This window comes from Schistocerca piceifrons, unplaced genomic scaffold (assembly GCF_021461385.2).
Source record: "Schistocerca piceifrons isolate TAMUIC-IGC-003096 unplaced genomic scaffold, iqSchPice1.1 HiC_scaffold_2341, whole genome shotgun sequence".
Lineage (NCBI taxonomy): Eukaryota > Metazoa > Arthropoda > Insecta > Orthoptera > Acrididae > Schistocerca > Schistocerca piceifrons.
This window is the reverse complement of record NW_025728275.1, coordinates 5,362,865-5,382,697: the sequence shown is the minus strand read 5'-3', so window position 1 is coordinate 5,382,697 and position 19,833 is coordinate 5,362,865. Positions and strand designations below refer to the sequence as shown.

General features: G+C 44.2%; 1 protein-coding gene across 1 annotated transcript in view; it reads left to right on the top strand.

The window, feature by feature from the left end:
* Positions 1 to 19,833, top strand: part of LOC124742883 (trichohyalin-like) — a 108,133-nt gene that overhangs the window by 73,095 nt on the left and 15,205 nt on the right. Inside the window, exon 2 of the mRNA XM_047248824.1 lies at positions 10,352 to 12,663. Coding sequence (XP_047104780.1) covers positions 10,352 to 12,663 — 2,312 coding nt within the window. The remainder of the gene's footprint in view (positions 1 to 10,351; positions 12,664 to 19,833) is intronic.

Sequence of the window (19,833 nt, the reverse complement as noted above, 5' to 3'; positions counted from 1 at the left end):
GAGAAGTCAAGGGAAGGAGTAAGGAAGACAGTGAAGTGGAGAAGAGCAAAGAAAGGAACCAACAAAAGGAAGGAAGAAACGAGAAGTGAAAAACCAAAAAGACCACGATTATAGGTCGTGAAACCGTCCGTCTCCGGACGCAGGCGCTAACTACCCCCGTGAGGGGGATGGACTCCTTTTAGTCGCCTCTTACGACAGGCAGGAATACCTCGGGCCTATTCTAATCCCCGGACCCGCAGGGGGGTAGGCTACCTGTGAAACCAGGCATGTGAGCCACAAGCTGAGCTGCAACTACTGTGCTGCATTCTATGTAGGCACGACAACCAGCAAGCTGTCTGTCCACATGAAAGGCCACCAACAAACTGTGGCCAAAAAACAAGTGGACCACCCTGTAGCTGAACACACTGCCAAACATGGTACCCTCATCTCAATGAGTGCTTAACAGCCTGTTCCATATGGATCCTTCCCAACCCCAGCATTTCTGAATTGTGCAGGTGGGAACTTTCCCTGCAATACATTCTATGTTCTCGTAACCCTCCTGGCCTCAACCTTCGTTAATCACTGTTCTCACCTATCCAGCCCCCGCGCTGTTTCCATTTCAGCACTACACAGCCATAATTTCACCACCACACCCAGTCTTTTAGTTTATTTTTATTTCTCTCCTTTCCGCTACTTACCACCACCCCCCCCCCCCCCCCCGTGCACTTTCTCTCCTGCCCTCTATCTAAACTGCAACACTTCACTTCACTATCCGCCACTCCCACCCCACTATCCCTTCCCCTCCCTACCCCAGCCTCCTCCTTAATCCTCCCCGGTCACCACTCCCATCATGTACTGGTTCTGGTGCTCGAAGTGTGGTTTCAGCTCTCTGAGACTGCAGACATGTGAGCAAGTTGTGTGCATGTCTACTGCTGACAAAGGCTGTAATGGCCAAATGCTATAATTGTGTGAATCTTTTTGCTGTGCCTATCACGACTCTACATCTCCAGTACATGGTGAGTAGCAACTTTCCTTCTCTAGTATCGTTACATTCCATCCTGGATTTTCCAGTGTTCAAAATAAGGAGTCAAATAAGATAAATTTTGATTGTTTCTTTAACTCATTTCTGAAAATATTTATTGATGGTATTCCCATTAAGAGATGTGAAGTAACAGACAGCGGTTGTAAAAAGATGCCAAAAATGAAAAATTCTTTGTACACCAAAACACAGATTGATATGAAAGATCATGTAGTGAGGCTATTAGATATATACAATAATAATAAACCTGGAAATCCAAAATCTCTGTATTTAAGATGGAGAAATGATTCTAAAAAAGCAGTTAGTGAAGCAGATTTTTTGGAAGTTTTCTAATAATAAATGCAGAGCTGCTTGGAATCACAAAGGATCAAAATCAGTCTCTTGACAAAAGTTTAATGATTATTTTATTAAATCTATTGAGGAAGTAAGCAATGACAACGGTAAACTTGATAAGTCTATCAGAAGTTTTAAAAACAAATTATCATGGGACACCCTACAATAAATTTCTCATTTTCTCATTTTTATGTCATCAGATGGTGCTGATATTTGTCATGTCTAGCAATTTTCTGAAAAATCATTGACAGAGTAAAAGGGGAAGGAAAGAGGATCCAGGCAAGAGAGGGGAGTCGGGAATCTCCCAACACAGCTTACAGTGGGAGATACCCCAACAATCACCACTCTGCCCCAACGCCAGAGAAAGATTAAAAACCTTAAAACTGATAATAAAAACCACTTTCCCGAAGGAAACCAAGAACCATGTCGACCATCCAGGAATCGTCAGCCAATATTGAAGGTAAAGTGCAGGGGAGTCTGTACTTAACACACAGAGCCAAAAGAAGGGGGCAGGGCACCAAAATGTGTGCTACTGACTGGAAGGCTCCACAACTGCATAGTGGGGGTTGGCTCATCACGCAAAAAAAAAAAGCATGGGTCAGCCTGGTATGGCCAATGCGGAGACGACACAGTGTGGTCGAGTTCTTTCGGGAGAGGTGAAAGGAAGAACGGCATGGGCCTGGTGTCACCTTAATCGCACGAAGTTTATTAGACAGGGGAGTAGCCTCCCAAGAATTAGCCCATGATGGTGCGAAGTGGGATTTGATGGGAAGCCGTAAATCCACTGCAGGAGGGGTTACAGGAAACTGGGGGGGGGGGGGGGGTAAGTGACTGCTCCCCCAGCCAAACGATCAGCGAGCTCATTACCCGGGATACCCACATGGCCAGGAACCCAAAGGAAGTCAACAGAACAAGCAGCGCAGTGGATATCAGCGAGATGGTCATGGATGGCAGAGACCAAGGGATGGCACAAAAAACACCAGTCAATAGCCAGAAGGCCACTCATTGAGTCTAATTCCATAAATTATCTGGGAGTACACATTAGGAGTGATTTAAAATGGAATGATCATATAAAGTTAATTGTTGGTAAAGCAGATGCCAGACAGATTCATTGGAAGAATCCTAAGGAAATGCAATCCGGAAACAAAGGAAGTAGGTTACAGTACGCTTGTTCGCCCACTGCTTGAATACTGCTCAGCAGTGTGGGATCCATACCAGATAGGGTTGATAGAAGAGAGAGAGAAGATCCAACGGAGAGCAGCGTGCTTTGTTACAGGATTATTTAGTAATCGCAAAAGCGTTACGGAGATGATAGACAAACTCCAGTGGAAGACTCTGCAGGAGAGACACTCAGTAGCTCGGTACGGGCTTTTGTTGAAGTTTCAAGAACATACCTTCACCGAATAGTCAAGCAGTATATAGCTCCCTCCTACATACATCACACGAATAGACCATGAGGATAAAATCAGAGAGATTAGAGCCACACAGAAGCATACCAACAATCCTCCTTTCCACGAACAATACGAGACTGGAATAGAAGGGGGAACCAATAGAGGTACTCAAGGTACCCTCCGCCACACAGTGTCAGGTGTCTTGCGAAGTATGGATGTAGATGTAGATGTAGGGTGGATCATAGTACGGTGACAAGTGGACCACCTGCGATTTTGAAGGAGATAATTGAAACCCGTGTGAGGGAGTCCATGCACAGGCACGCCATATAGCTCCCTAGAACTGCCGCTCTGCAGAGGCCATCGAAGACGAACTAACCCAAATACGCAAGTCATCTACATACAGGGCAGGGGCGACCAAAGGACCGACAGACACCACAAGTCCATCAATAGCAATGAGGAAAAGAAGTACACTCAAGACACAACCCTGTGGGATGCCCGTCTCCTGGGTCAGTGGAGAACTAAAAAACAGTACCAACCCAGACCCTGAATGACCAATGGAACAGGAACTGGCGGATAAAAATCGGGAGTGGGCCCCGAAGACCCCACTGATGAAGGGTAAGTAAGATGTGATGGCACCAGGCCGTGTAATAGGCCTTGTGTAGGTCAAAAAATACTGCAACCAAATGGCGACGCTGGGAAAAAGCCTGCCGAACTGCTGATTCCAAGCAAAGTAAATGATCGATCGGAGACCATCCCTCTCGGAAGCCACACTGGTAAGGAGACAATAGATCCCGAGATTCAGGGACCCAATTGAGCCGACAGGCTACTATCCATTCAAGTAACTTGCAGACAACATTAGTCAGACTAATTGGACGATAGCTGTCAACATATAGGGGATTCTTACCAGGCTTAAGGACAGGAACTGTGATGCTATCCCTCCACTGAGAAAGGAAGTCTCCCTGGAGCCAGATACAGTTACACACCCAGAGAAGATGTTGCCGTTGTGGAGCACTGACATGTTTAAGCAGTTGGTTATGAATGGAGTCTGGGCCAGGGGCTGTATCATGAAAGGAAGAAAGTGCGGAAAGAAATCCCCATTCAGTAAAAGATTCGTTGTAAGATTCTGACTCACAAGGGGTTAAACATAAGGTGGAACCTTCAGCCTGCTGTTTCCGGTGAAGGAAAGCAGCCGAATAGGAGGCTGATGCGGATGCCATTGCAGAATGTGTGGCAAGATGTTCTGCAAGAATCAGCGGGCCCGTACAAAGGCCATTTGGCAAGTGAAGGCATGGGAGGGTGGACTGCCGATGGTGACCTTGGAGAACGTGAAGTGTAGCACATGCCCGTGACATAAGGACAGTAGAACTGAGGGAAGAAACTGATCATCCCCAACACATCCGTTTGCTCTGTTTGATTAAATAATGGGCTTTAGTGTGAAGGCTTTTAAAGGTAATAAGGCTGACAATGGATGGGTGCCACTTAAGGTGTTGCAAAGCTCGACGGCAATCACAGATGGCAACGGCAATGGCCGTACTCCACCACAGGACTTGCCGGTGACGAAATAGTCCAGATAAGCACGGGACAGCAAGGGTAACAGCACGAACAATCGCGACAGACACGTCACGTAGGACATCATCAATACAGCCCGACAAAAAGGGAGAAAAAACAACATGTGCAGTGTACAGAGTCCAACCAGCGCCTTGGAAAGACCAACGAGGTAACCTGTCCATCGGGGAGCGGGAAGGGTGGGAGAGAAAAATATCAAGGGGAAATGGTCACTACACTATCGCAAATGTCGTCATATGGCGACCAGTGTAATGAAGGGAAGAAAGAGGGAGAAGAAAGAGAAAGATCAATGGCAGAAAAGGTACCATGACCGGCACTGAAATGAGTGGGGGAGCCATCATTAAGAAGGCACAAGTCGTGGTCTGTAATAAACTGATCTAAGAGAAGACCTCGTCTAGATGGAAATGCACTGTCCCACAAGGGATGAAGAGCATTTAAATCTCCGAGAAGGAGGAAGGGAGGAGGAAGTTGCTGCAGAACGGCAGTTAAGGCAGCAGGTGTAAGAGTCTTGTCAGGAGGGAGATAAGGATTGCAAACCGTGACCTCAAAGTCCAGGTGGACCCTAACAGCAACTGCTTCCAATGCAGTTTGAAGAGGAATCCACGTGCTAGCAATGTCTGTACGGACCAACGTACGAACTTTACTTTCTCAGGGATGGTGTCCCCTTCAAAGGCCAAGATAAAGGCACCAGTATCAATGCAATTGTCCTTCGGACCCTTCTGAACACACCGAACAAAGTGAACACCCCGACGTCTGAGAGTAGCCCGAAGTTCCTCATCAGTTTGAAGGATGAGGTCCCTGTGAAAAATCACACCTTGAACCATATTTAGATGGTTAGTTGTTTGAGGTTTAAGGGACCAAACAGCAAGGTCATCAGTCCCTTGTTTCAAATACGCTCCATTCCGCTAATGGGCCATCTCAGTAAAGTCAGAACAATAAAACGGAAAAAGGGAAAACATAAAAGGTCAGTCATGTTGTCACTGGTAAAAAACAAAATGAGGGAAGTCGGGAAGAGAACGAACCCAACACTATGCTGAAGCAGCATAGGCAAGTCCACCTGTGACTTGAAAGGTACTACTGCTATAATGTAGAAAGTACGTATGGGAATAGAAAGACTAACCAAGTCTTAAAAAAAAAGGGGGGGTAAAAACAGAGTAAAAGGGGAAGAAAAGAGGATTTTGGTCAGGGAGGTGAATCGCGAATCTCCCAACACTGCTTACAGTCGGAGACACCCAAACACTCACCGCCCTGCCCCAACACCAGAAAGAGATTAAAAACCTTAAAACTGATAATAAAAACCACTTTCCCGGAGGAAACCGAGAACCAGAGTGACCATCTGGGAATCTTCAGCCAACAGCAAAGGTAAAGTGTGGGTGAGTCTGTACTTAGCACGCAGAGCCAAAAGAAGGAGGCATTCAACCAAAATGTGGGCTACTGACTGGAAAGTTGCACAACCACATAGTGGGGGTGGCTCATCACGCAAAAGAAAACCGTGGGTCAGCCTGGTATGGCCAATGTGGAGACGACACAGTGTGGTCTAGTCCTTGCGGGAGAGGCGAAAGGAAGAACGCCATGGGCCTGGTGTCACCTTAATTGCACGAAGTTTATTAGACAGTGGAGTAGCCTCCCAAGAATTGGCCCATGACTGCGCGAAGTGGGATTTGATGTGAAGCCGTAAATCCGCTGCAGGAGGGTTTACCCATATTTAGAGACTGGTGGGGGGAATGGACACAGAAATTGTGCCGAGATGTGTGCAAGCACGAAGGGTCGCAGACTGGGCAGCTGAAGCAGTTTGATCAGCAACGAACCCGACCTCATCTTGCTCAGGAAGTCCGCTTCACCAAACTTGTCTTCAATGTGTTTCACAGAGAATAATGGTTTGGTATTGGTGAAAGTATCTCCATCAGTCCTGGTGTAAACAAGATAGCAGGGGAAAGGCTTTTCCCCTAGCCGACGGGCCTGACCCTCTTCCCAGGGGTAGCCATGGAAGGGAATGCTGAAGGGGCAGGATAAGTAGCACTAGAAGAATCAGTTCCAATCTGAGAGACGGCCGCAGAAGAATGGCCAGAGATCTGGACCTCTATGCATTTCATTTGCATAGCGTCCACCCTGATACCACCCACTCCAATCAGGGGCTCTCCTCACGGGTACCACCCAGCCACAGCAAGGGCTGTCAGGCATGGCGGCCGTTGCCGGGAGTTCCCATGCACCAGGATGATGAGCAACCTCTCCAAGGCTTGCATGAGGTGGTCACAGCTAAGGTATCAGAAGTGTGATCCATGTGTGTTCAGGGGGCTCAACCAAAAGGGTACATAGCGACCCCACCACACGGGCAGGCTACCGTGCTGGCTATGCACCCTAGCATCAGACAACGACGTGAAAGGAAAGGGAGTGAACTAGGAGGGCACACGTCGGAGACACTAGGTAAGGTGCTCTTCCCCAAATGTCTCACACTACGGAAGAGAAATTTAGTAATGGAGGTCAAACCCCAGAGGGGGACCAGGGAGTGACAAAAGGAGGAGGTGATGCAACAAAGCTAAATTGCAAAACCAACATAACCAGGAGGATAGCAGGGGCCAACATAAGGAAGGACACCAAGAGAGGGAGAGGAGAGGGTCAGGGGGAAGGCGCAAGGACACACACACACGAGAGAGAGAGAGAGAGAGAGAGAGAGAGAGAGAGAGAGAGAGAGAGAGAGAGAGAGCCATACCGCACCTGTACGAAGTAGGGCTTCCATTGGGTGCCCATAGAAAGTGCCGCTTACATACAGGAGCGGCTTCGGCTTCAGCTCCTCCAGCTCCTGCTGCAGCTGCTGCTGACGGCTCTTCTCTGCTGGGAAAAACGAAGAAAGTCAATTATTCATCCATCCAAAGATTTCACTTTTACAGTTAATAATATTGCCTTGGACATATGCAGTGTAGGAATTGTCTACACCAAACAATTGGAGAGAGGAATGGCAGAGGATTGAGAGACAGGGGTAGGAACAGAACTGGAATGATGGACAACATTTGAAGAAGGCAAGCATACAAACAGATGAAGAGAGATGCTCAGAAGAGGCTAGACAGAGACTCCCAGTTGAAATCAGTCATCAGACAGATGCAGTATTATTACACGAACAGGTGAACCAGTCCTCTGCCGACAAGTTTTCAGAGGTTATTTAGAGTTGGCTCTTCAGTATTTTGGCATCATGGGTCTCCAGCAGCTCACTTCAGAGTTATTGCATTCTGTTTGCTTCCTTGGCAAATGAGCTCAGTATTTGTATAGTACTAAAAGTATCACCACAATGTTTCCAACGTCGAAGATGTGCACTGTGTGCTTTGTTTGGCAACGAATTTGTTTCATCCATTAACAGTACTTCCTGCTGGCAATGTAATTCCCACCTCACTCTTAAGCCTCAGGCTAATATTCATTGCTGCTCTGTTATGTCTCGGATTTATTTTTGTAGCAATATTAGACATATGTGAACAGTGGCACACGCACATGCACTGAAGTACTGATACATCTTTTGATGAAGAGTTGAACAATTTGCCAACTTGAATACACTTTCAACAAATGCAGGAGAAGGGGAATGAAGATAATGTGGTTTCTGCAGCAATGGTAGTCACACCACTTTTGTCTTCAAGTTGCAGCATTAATCTTTTATTTCGTATGTTGCACATTTGGATTCTTATGTATTATGGACTTTTTCCTTTTAGTGAAGATCTCTTTACTGAAAGAAAGGTTATATGGGTAAGAAACTGAACAAATTATAATTACATTATTACCACGCAACAGGCTGATAGAGACTGTGGGTCTGTTATACAAATATACTCTGACACTACTCCTGAACAACCATAATGTTTGTTGAAGTTCTGGTTCACTCTGTCAAATTTCTACAACTCTGAACATTTTGGGACAACTGTGTTTTTCTTTAACTTAATTAGTTCAAGAGATATTTTTTGAGTATCTATCAAATTCACTGCTGACCAAAAATGCACTGGTTGAAGTTGAAACCTACGAGCCAACCTAGTCTGTTTCATAGATCTGCTGTTCCTTTTCAAGAAAAATTATATACTATAAATTTCTGTTGCTCAAACGTTAATAATTAGGATATGATTTCAACATAACCCACTTTAATACCATCACGATTTTAAAATCTGTGTTGATGAAGCTCTACTCTGAAATTTTCTTAACATGATGATATCATTACTTTCGAATATTTTTGATTTGAAGGGATTTATTCAATATTTTTTAAATTTTTTTTAATGTGAATGGTGACTATGGGAATCCGGAAAAGTTTTGGAGTAAGTGAAATTAAGGTATCAAATAAGTAAGGCTCATTGTTGTAGAACACAGATACAAATCTTTGGAACATCAAACAATGTCCTAAAACCTGGTCTGGTTATCTTTATGCTGCCGGTATTCTATTTTTCTACAACTGGTTGATGTATTATTTTCTTTTTATCAATACAGATCATGGAGATATGCCTCACCAACTGATGGAGAGGCTACCAACAGTCAGGAGTGACAGCAGACTAGGCAGATTGGCAGTGTGCTGAGGACAACAGCTGATAAATCAGATGACAAACCAAAGCAGGAACATAAATGGTTAAAAAAGCGCATTCTAGCAGAAAGTGGTGGACAGTAAAAATTTGGGCACAATGTGTAAAAAGTGGTGTGGTAGCGCCACTTAGCAAATGACGATGGCTAAAAAGGCAGTGCCCAGTATGCAGCCGAATTAAAGTGATCTCCTCCCAGCAGGTGGGCCAAGAAGAAATCGTTCAAGGCACTGGGAGAGGCTTAATAAGCCGAAGCTTATTCCCATGAACAGAGGACCATTGGCGGTGCCAAAGGGACACCACCTCCTGACAGACGGCAATGCAGAGATCATTGGAAGGAACATAGGTACATGTGGGCTGAGGCACGAGGACTGCAACCTTGGTAATAGCATCAGCAGCCTCATTTCCTGGCACATCAACATCACCAGGGACCCACAGAAACATCACACTGGCTCCACCAACAGGAAGCAGTTGACAGTTTTCCTTGACCCGCTGCACTAAGGGATGAGTAGTGGACAGCGCACATAGACTTTGGAGGGCACTTAGAGAGTCTGGGCAAAGGACACAATTGGAAAGGCTATGTTACTGGATGTACTCTCTGGCCTGATACAAGACAGAAGCTCGGCTGTAAATACTGGCAATATAAAAAAAACACAAGTGGCAATGACAAAGGCACACACGACCTCAGTCAGAGTCATCAGTTTATATAAAGGAACTATTGCGAAGTTCCATGAGAAAGTTGTGAACTGGAGGTGATAGACCAAGGCTGAAATAGTGTCGAGGTTAACATGGGCTGCTTTGCGAAGTGAAGGTGATGAAGGGTTCACACCAACTGGGAAAGTTGCTGGTAGTCTGAAGTTAAGCCACCAGACCAAGTGGCGAGAGCAGACTCCAGGGGATAACAGAAGTGGGCAAGCCCCATACTGACAAAGAAATCACCAAAGGAGGCATAAAGGAGTTGCCACACATGGTTGACAAATGGCATTCATTCATACCTGCTGACGAGAATGTTATGGCAGAAAGAGAGAGTGGTAGTTCAGCAGGTTCAGCATACAGACTCAACCGGGCTGGTGTAAAGGGCACCCATGACTGAACGGATGCCATGATGGTGGATAGTGTTGATTTACTTAATGTTGCTGTTCAATTTTACTTCACCTGCAAAGTGCTAATTGTATAAAGCAGTTTTTGGAGGAGAAGTCATTTACAGTCACACTCAAAGTACTCATTTATCAACTTTATTGTTAAATTTAGATTTCTTACTCCGTATTAGTTAATTTTCTTATAACTGAAAGCTATTACACACTAAAAGAAAGTTCATATTTTTGAAAAATATACTTCTGTATCACAGCAACCTTTGGCAAAGAACATGCTTTGGTCAGAAAAACAGAAGATAAGCAAATTACTGATGTAAACAACTTACCCATGGTAATTTGTGTTAATGACAGTACTTCTCTTCCTGTATAAAAAGAAAAAACAGAATTAATGTAAATCAACTGAATTCAAAGAGAAAACAACTGAATTCAAAGAGAAAACAACTGAATTCAAAGAGAAAACAACTGAATTCAAAGAGAAAACAACTGAATTCGAAGAGAAAACAACTGAATTCGAAGAGAAAACAACTGAATTCGAAGAGAAAACAACTGAATTCGAAGAGAAAACAACTGAATTCGAAGAGAAAACAACTGAATTCGAAGAGAAAACAACTGAATTCGAAGAGAAAACAACTGAATTCGAAGAGAAAACAACTGAATTCGAAGAGAAAACAACTGAATTCGAAGAGAAAACAACTGAATTCGAAGAGAAAACAACTGAATTCGAAGAGAAAACAACTGAATTCAAAGAGAAAACAACTGAATTCAAAGAGAAAACAACTGAATTCAAAGAGAAAACAACTGAATTCAAAGAGAAAACAACTGAATTCAAAGAGAAAACAACTGAATTCAAAGAGAAAACAACTGAATTCAAAGAGAAAACAACTGAATTCAAAGAGAAAACAACTGAATTCAAAGAGAAAACAACTGAATTCAAAGAGAAAACAACTGAATTCAAAGAGAAAACAACTGAATTCAAAGAGAAAACAACTGAATTCAAAGAGAAAACAACTGAATTCAAAGAGAAAACAACTGAATTCAAAGAGAAAACAACTGAATTCAAAGAGAAAACAACTGAATTCAAAGAGAAAACAACTGAATTCAAAGAGAAAACAACTGAATTCAAAGAGAAAACAACTGAATTCAAAGAGAAAACAACTGAATTCAAAGAGAAAACAACTGAATTCAAAGAGAAAACAACTGAATTCAAAGAGAAAACAACTGAATTCAAAGAGAAAACAACTGAATTCAAAGAGAAAACAACTGAATTCAAAGAGAAAACAACTGAATTCAAAGAGAAAACAACTGAATTCAAAGAGAAAACAACTGAATTCAAAGAGAAAACAACTGAATTCAAAGAGAAAACAACTGAATTCAAAGAGAAAACAACTGAATTCAAAGAGAAAACAACTGAATTCAAAGAGAAAACAACTGAATTCAAAGAGAAAACAACTGAATTCAAAGAGAAAACAACTGAATTCAAAGAGAAAACAACTGAATTCAAAGAGAAAACAACTGAATTCAAAGAGAAAACAACTGAATTCAAAGAGAAAACAACTGAATTCAAAGAGAAAACAACTGAATTCAAAGAGAAAACAACTGAATTCAAAGAGAAAACAACTGAATTCAAAGAGAAAACAACTGAATTCAAAGAGAAAACAACTGAATTCAAAGAGAAAACAACTGAATTCAAAGAGAAAACAACTGAATTCAAAGAGAAAACAACTGAATTCAAAGAGAAAACAACTGAATTCAAAGAGAAAACAACTGAATTCAAAGAGAAAACAACTGAATTCAAAGAGAAAACAACTGAATTCAAAGAGAAAACAACTGAATTCAAAGAGAAAACAACTGAATTCAAAGAGAAAACAACTGAATTCAAAGAGAAAACAACTGAATTCAAAGAGAAAACAACTGAATTCAAAGAGAAAACAACTGAATTCAAAGAGAAAACAACTGAATTCAAAGAGAAAACAACTGAATTCAAAGAGAAAACAACTGAATTCAAAGAGAAAACAACTGAATTCAAAGAGAAAACAACTGAATTCAAAGAGAAAACAACTGAATTCAAACAGAAAACAACTGAATTCAAACAGAAAACAACTGAATTCAAACAGAAAACAACTGAATTCAAACAGAAAACAACTGAATTCAAACAGAAAACAACTGAATTCAAACAGAAAACAACTGAATTCAAACAGAAAACAACTGAATTCAAACAGAAAACAACTGAATTCAAACAGAAAACAACTGAATTCAAACAGAAAACAACTGAATTCAAACAGAAAACAACTGAATTCAAACAGAAAACAACTGAATTCAAACAGAAAACAACTGAATTCAAACAGAAAACAACTGAATTCAAACAGAAAACAACTGAATTCAAACAGAAAACAACTGAATTCAAACAGAAAACAACTGAATTCAAACAGAAAACAACTGAATTCAAACAGAAAACAACTGAATTCAAACAGAAAACAACTGAATTCAAACAGAAAACAACTGAATTCAAACAGAAAACAACTGAATTCAAACAGAAAACAACTGAATTCAAACAGAAAACAACTGAATTCAAACAGAAAACAACTGAATTCAAACAGAAAACAACTGAATTCAAACAGAAAACAACTGAATTCAAACAGAAAACAACTGAATTCAAACAGAAAACAACAGCTGTTACAAATTGTGATAATTTTCAAAAGAAACAACAACAACAGACAGGAAAAGTTTAAACTTAATTTTTTTCCAGTTTGTATTACAGGAGACCTAACTATTTCTGTACAGATGAGGTGTTGAACAGTGGGCAGATGTTTAATAACTATGTTAACTACAAGTGCTGGAGCTGGTAAAGAGAGTTTTTCCTATGTTCACAGCCTACATCTCAGTTTTATGAAGTGTGCAGACAGAGGAGATGGTGACAAAATTGGTGCACTTACCAAAAATATAATCTGTTACCAATGGAATTAGTGGTTGTAGTGTCCAGTACCAGTTTCTTGCACCACATGTGACAAGGTATATGACACCGAGGTGGCAAGTTAAAATCTTGTAATTGATGATAGATGTACAGAAGGCGATCCTTTTAATGAATGAGCACCACACACCACAGGATAAGTTCATGAGGAAAGATAGACATCTCGATCTACAAAGCATTTGGGTCTGAATCGCAGACAAAATGGCGAACTTAACACAAGGGGAATATGGATGCGGGGCGAAACCCTCAACTAAGAATTACTGCACTACAAGCAGTTTAGGACTTGAAAGCTGTGAGTGTTGTATAGTTTTTGAATGAGCACTTCAAATTTATTTTATGTTATGCAGATTTTTGCAACTTACTCATACTAGTGAGCCCTACTTCTGCAAACAAAGTTTCTCAGTATCTGAATGTTAAGAAACCATGTAAAATTCGATCATTCCAAAGTTATATGCAGTTTCACAAATTACTTTTCTGCTCTATTTCTCAGGTTTCCTCAATGCAATCCATCAACGTTGTACTCTTGAATGTTTAGCCAAGTAGTCTGTTTCGTGCACATTTCTCCTTCCCATGCAATGGGTTTAGTCATCATGCATTCTTGCTGTAAGATAATGACAGGCTGGGTCATCAAAATATCCTGCTCTAAATGTATTGGCCAAACACACAAATACACTGTTCTCTGCCCATAAATCAATCATTTGCAGCTTCTTGTAATACCAGAGCTCAAGTAGCCTTCCAGAAGACAGCTTATGATAGGGCAGCATTAGCTCGAAATGGCTCTGTGATGATGTGATGCTTTGTGCGGAAACATATCCTTCACAGGTGGTAAGAGTCACCTGAACTTCCAAGGGCTACAATGAGCTGCCAGCCAACAAAGCTGTTCCTATTTGCACGACACACTAATGAGGAATATGAAAAACTGTTTCATTCTTTCACTATGGTACTTCTTGTAGCCAAGTGACTAAAATGCTAAGCATTTGGCTCTAGGAGAATGTAGAATGTATCACATACAATGACTCACAAAGTATCCTCAATAGATTTTCGACTGTCTAATGCGAAGTCCCACTGCTTTTTTGCTTACGTTTTGCAGCAAAACTTCTGCCTGGTAAACATAACTGTACCACTGTCTCTAAAAGCCACACAGTACTGTCTACTCTGTGTCTACAGTGGAGTCCAACAGTTGTCACTTATAAAGAACTTCTGACTATAGGAACTAACAGATACACATTTAATGTAGGTGCAGCAGCATGCAGTGCCCATCACGTTTATTGAATGTATGCAGGAAAATTCGACCAATACTTATTTCGAAGTAGAATCTGATGAGAAGGTGCCAGATGCTGCCATCGGCACAGGTTGGGCAGACTATCATCTGACAGAGCCTGCTTGCACTTCGTCAATGGAACCACACAACAGCAGCTTCAAACAATATTAAGAGTAGCATCATTGTTCACAGCCACAGGAGACACAAAGTATACATGGCTCATTCTCTTGTTCCGAGCATACAGTTTTAAATAACTTAACCTGCAGGGAACAAAAACATAAGCATTAACTCAAACACACACCTGCCTGAGGGAGCAACCAGATGTAGAAGGTGGAGTGGGAGCAGGGAAGCGGATAGAGGGAGATGGGGATGAGAATTAGAGAATATCTAGGCTGGGAGGACAAAGAAGAATTTCACCTTCCCAGTTCAGAAAAGTTGCTGTCAGGAGGACAAATCACAATGGCACACATCGTGAAGCTGTCGCTTAAATCTAGCACATCTCATCTGCTGGCAAACTAAGCAACTAGGCAGTCTGCTACCCTCAGCTGCAGTTTGGCAAGAGCTGTCTGTGCTGATGCACAGCACGTCTGTGGTCTTGCCGGCATAGAATGTGGCACAGGGCACAGTGGCTGTGCAGCTGAGTTGGTAGACTGCATGGCCACACTCACAGGTGGTCATCCCTCAGATGAGGATAGAGGTGCTCATGGCAGTACTAATGTTGGATAGGGAAGGAAATTTATCAGATAGGTCAGGTCCACAGTGGAGTACCACTGTCATAAGCAGTAGTAGTGAGCTTGGCAGAGTAGACGATCGAGATGATCCCTCTCAGATGATACTGAGTTGTGAAAGGAAGGGGGAGGGTACTGCTACTCTGTGGCTGGGTATTGGGCATGTGAATAAGGTGGGGAGATGTGTTTCCAGATGAGATATGGGAGGGCAATTTCAGCTGAGGGTCTCAGTGAGGCTATCACATCTGGAGAGGGGCCCTTCATGACCTCAAGCAGGTCACTCAGCCATACGGAAATGACTTCTCAGTACAGAACTGGTGCCAAAGGTCACATAGGGCTACTGACAGTTATCAGTAGATTCAGTACAGATGAGGATACTAACAGAGCACTCTGCCATATGTGCGGTGGAGTTTGACAGTGAGGAAAGTGGCCTGTTGGGCCGAGAACGACCAGGTGAAACTGGTGGGGAGAAGGTGTTGAGTTTCTGTTGGAATGTGGATAGAATGTCCTCACCATCTGGTCAGATCTTGCAGATGTTGTCCGTGAAGATAAACAAAGTTCAGGGTTTGGTATTCTGAATGGCTAAAAAGGATTCCTCTATGCAGTCCATGAAAGTGGTTGGATAAGGAGGGTGTCAAGAAGATAACCCCCAAATGAAAAGTATCTGTGTATGAGGATGCAGTTGGCCATGATCAGGAATTTTAATACTGCACAACAGCTTCCCCTGTTGCTGTGTGGCAGAATTCTGGGGTTAGTCAAACGAGTAGGTCTTCCATGAAACGTATTATCTTATTATTGTCTTTAGCAGTTTAAGTTCAATTCGTGGCAGGAAAAATATGGGAAAATCAACTGAACTAGTCACAACATGCAATATACGTATTTCTCACAGGAATCCTGGAGCATCATTTCAAAAGGATTCTATAGTATCTATGAAATCAACAAGGAAATAGAAATATTGTGTTATAAATATGACTAATAAGAGAAAATGCAATTTACTCTATAGAAATTTAGTTTAGTGTCCGAGAGTTTGTTGCTATAGCCTACCCACTGAGAGCTTAGACAAAAGAAATCCATGTGATTGACCACTAGTTTTTTTTTGTGGTTTTAGGGCGCACAACTTCAATGGTCATTAGCGCCCTGACTACGTTAAGAATGCACCGCGAGGCACAAGTTTAAAACAACAACTAAAAGGGAAAACACGATAAAAGACAGACTGACAGGCATAGGATTAAAAAACAGCATCATCAAATGTCCTTAGAGAGGTTTGTCAAATTGATAAAACGAAGAACGCGAGCAGCTGCTCGTAAGTCGTCCGCTAAAATTGCATCTAGAGTACATGGCAGGTTAAGATCTAGAAGCAGTGTGTTAAAATCCGGACAGGACATTACAATGTGGCGGACCGTCAGCAATTGCCCACATGGGCAGAACGGCGCCGGTGCAGCCGTCAGCAGATGGCGATGGCTGAACCGGCAGTGTCCAATGCGTAACCGGGCCAAAACGACGACCTCCTCCCGCCGAGAAGGGCGGGAGGAGGACGTCCAAGCCGCGGGAAGAGGTTTCAAGACCCGAAGCTTGTTGTCTGTAAGTGCAGCTCAATCGGCATGCCACAGCGATAAAATGCGCCGACAAATGACCCTGCTACAATCTGACGAAGGGACACAACAAGAAGCTGTCCGAGGCTGGAGGACCGCAGCTTCGTTCCCAGGGATACCGACATGGCCAGGGACCCACATAAAGCTAACCGGAGAACCGACGTCCACCAGCTGCTGAAGAGAGCGTTGGATCCGGTGCACGAAAGGGTGAACCGGATACGGATCACTGAGGCTCTGGATGGCGCTCAGGGAATCGGAGCAGATGACATAAGCAGAATGGCGGTGGCGGCAGATGTAAAGAGCAGCCTGGTACAGGCAAAGAGCTCAGCTGTGAAGACCGAACAATGGCCATGGAACTGGTATTTGAAACTTTGTGCCCCGACAATAAAAGAACACCCGACCCCGTCATTGGTCTTTGAGCCATCTGTATAAATGAAGGTCATATTGATGAACTTCGAACGAAGTTCAACAAAACGGGAGTGGTAGACCGAACCGGGGGTAACCTCTTTTTGGAGCGAGCTGAGGTCAAGGTGAACGCAGACCTGAGCCTGGAGCCAAGGTGGCGTGTGGCTCTCGTCCACTCGAAAGGTTGTAGGGAGTGAAAAATTAAGGTGTTGATGGAGGCGACGAAAGCGAACTGCAGGGGGTAGCAGGGCAGAGACATACAACCCGTATTGACGGTCGAGAGAGTCGTCAAAAAAGGAACGATAAGACGGGTGGTCGGGCATTGACAGTAGCCGACATGCATACCGACAAAGCAGTATATCGCGCCGGTAGGTGAGTGGCAATTCGCCAGCGTCAGCATGAAGACTCTACGGGACTCGTATAAAACGCTCCGATCGCAAGTCGTAAACCCCGATGTTGTATGGAGTTGAGGCGGCGTAAGATGGATGGCCGTGCAGAGGAGTATACGAAGCTCCCATAATCCAGCTTGGAGCCGACGATCGACCGATATAGACGAAGTAGGACGGTTCGATCCGCTCCCCACGACATACCACTGAGAACACGGAGGACATTTAAAGAACGGGTACAACGGGCGGCCAAATATGACACATGTGGAGACCAGCTAAGTTTCCTGTCAAAGGTAAGGCCTAAAAATTTGATTGTCTCCACGAGTGGGAGAGCAACGGGACCGAGTCGTAAGGACGGTGGGAGAAACTCTTTGTAGCGCCAGAAGTTAATACAGACCGTCTTCTCGGCAGAAAAACGGAAGCCATTGGCGACACTCCAGGAGTAAAGACGGTCAAGAGAACGCTGAAGACAGCGCTCCAGGACACGTGGACACTGCGCGCTGCAATAGATGGTGAAATCGTCCACGAAAAGGGAGCCTGATACATCAGCTGGGAGGCAATCCATTATTGGATTGATCGCGATGGCGAAGAGAGCGACGCTCAAAACTGAGCCCTGTGGCACCCCATTCTCCTGGCGAAAGGTGTCGGACAGGACAGAACCCACACGTACCCGAAACTGTCGATCCATTAAAAAGGAACGAATAAAAAGAGGGAGGCGACCGCGAAAGACCCATGTATGCAGGGAGCGGAGAATGCCCGCCCTCCAACAGGTGTCGTAAGCCTTCTCCAAATCAAAGAACACAGCCGCGGTCGGGCGCTTCCGCACGAAGTTATTCATAATGAAGGTCGACAAGGTAACCAGATGGTCAACAGCAGAACGGCGCCTTCGAAATCCACATTGTACATTGGTAAGTAGGCGTCGAGACTCGAGCAGCCAAACCAATCGAGAGTTAACCATTCGCTCCATCACTTTACAGACACAGCTGGTAAGCGAGATAGGTCGATAACTGGAAGGCAAGTGCTTGTCCTTCCCCGGCTTAGGAATCCGGACAATAGACTCGCGCCAGCATGCGGGAACATGTCCCTCAATCCAGATGCGATTGTATGTACGAAGAAGAAAACCTTTACCCGCAGGAGAAAGGTTCTTCAGCATCTGAATATGAATAGAATCAGGCCCTGGAGCGGAGGACCGTGATCGGCCAAGTGCGGTTTCGAGTTCCCGCATGGTGAATGGGGCATTATAACTTTCACAATTCGAGGAGCGGAAGTCAGGTGGCCTAGCCTCCTCTGCCTGTTTGCGGGGGAGGAAGGCAGGGTGGTAATGAGCGGAGCTCGAAACCTCGGCGAAAAAGCGGCCGAAGGCATTGGAGACAGCCTCAGGGGCCACAAGGACTTCATTCGCGACCTTCAAGCCAGAAACTGGGGAGTGGACCTTAGTGCCAGATAGCCGGCGCAGGCTACCCCAGACAACAGAAGGAGTAGAACTGTTGAAGGTGCTTGTGAAAGCAGCCCAGCTGGCTTTCTTGCTTTCTTTAATAATACGACGACACTGAGCACGTAATCGTTTATAATTAATACAATTCGCCACTGTAGGGTGGCGTTTAAAGGTGCGTAAAGCACGTCGACGAGCACGTAAAGCGTCTCTACATGCTGCGGTCCACCAGGGGACCTGTACGCGACGTGGAGAAGAAGTAGGGTGAGGGATGGAATATTCAGCAGCAGCGAGAATGACTTCCGTGAGGTGTGCGACCTGACGATCGCAGCTTGTGAAGGTTTGATCCTGAAAGGTCGCCCTGGAAGAGAAGAGCCCCCAGTCTGCCTTGGAGATGGTCCAACGAGAGGAGCACGGAGAGGGAGTATGCTGCAGGAGATGGATAACACACGGGAAGTGGTCGCTCGAATATGTATCAGCAAGTGCATACCACTCAAACCGGCGTGCAAGTTGGGGAGTACATATAGAGAGGTCTAAATGGGAATAGGTATGAGATGTGTCCGAAAGAAAAGTAGGGGCGCCAGTATTGAGGCAGACAAGATTGAGCTGGTTGAAAAGGTCTGCTAACAAGGAGCCCCTCGGGCAGGATGCTGGAGAGCCCCAAAGAGGATGGTGGGCATTGAAGTCTCCAGTTAACAAAAATGGTGCAGGTAGCTGAGCAATAAGTTGCGTCATGTCTGCCCTGGTAACGGCAGATGACGATGGAGCGTAAACGGTACAAAAGGAAAACGTAAAAGTGGGGAGAGTAAAGCGGATGGCAACTGCCTGCAGGCCAGTGTGCAACGTGATGGGATCGTAGTAAATATCATCCCGGACCAGCAACATAACCCCTCCATGAGCTGGGATACCTACCACAGGGGGTAGGTCAAAACGCACAGAGGTGTAGTGTGCCAAGGCAATTTGATCGCATGGGCGTAGCTTCGTTTCCTGGAGGGCTACGACGAGCGGACGATGCAAGCGGAGCAGCAACTTCAAGTCCTCTCGGTTGGAGCGAATGCTGCGAATATTCCAGTTAATAAGTGCCATCGTAAGAAAAGGAAGATGAGAGAAGGGGTCACCTC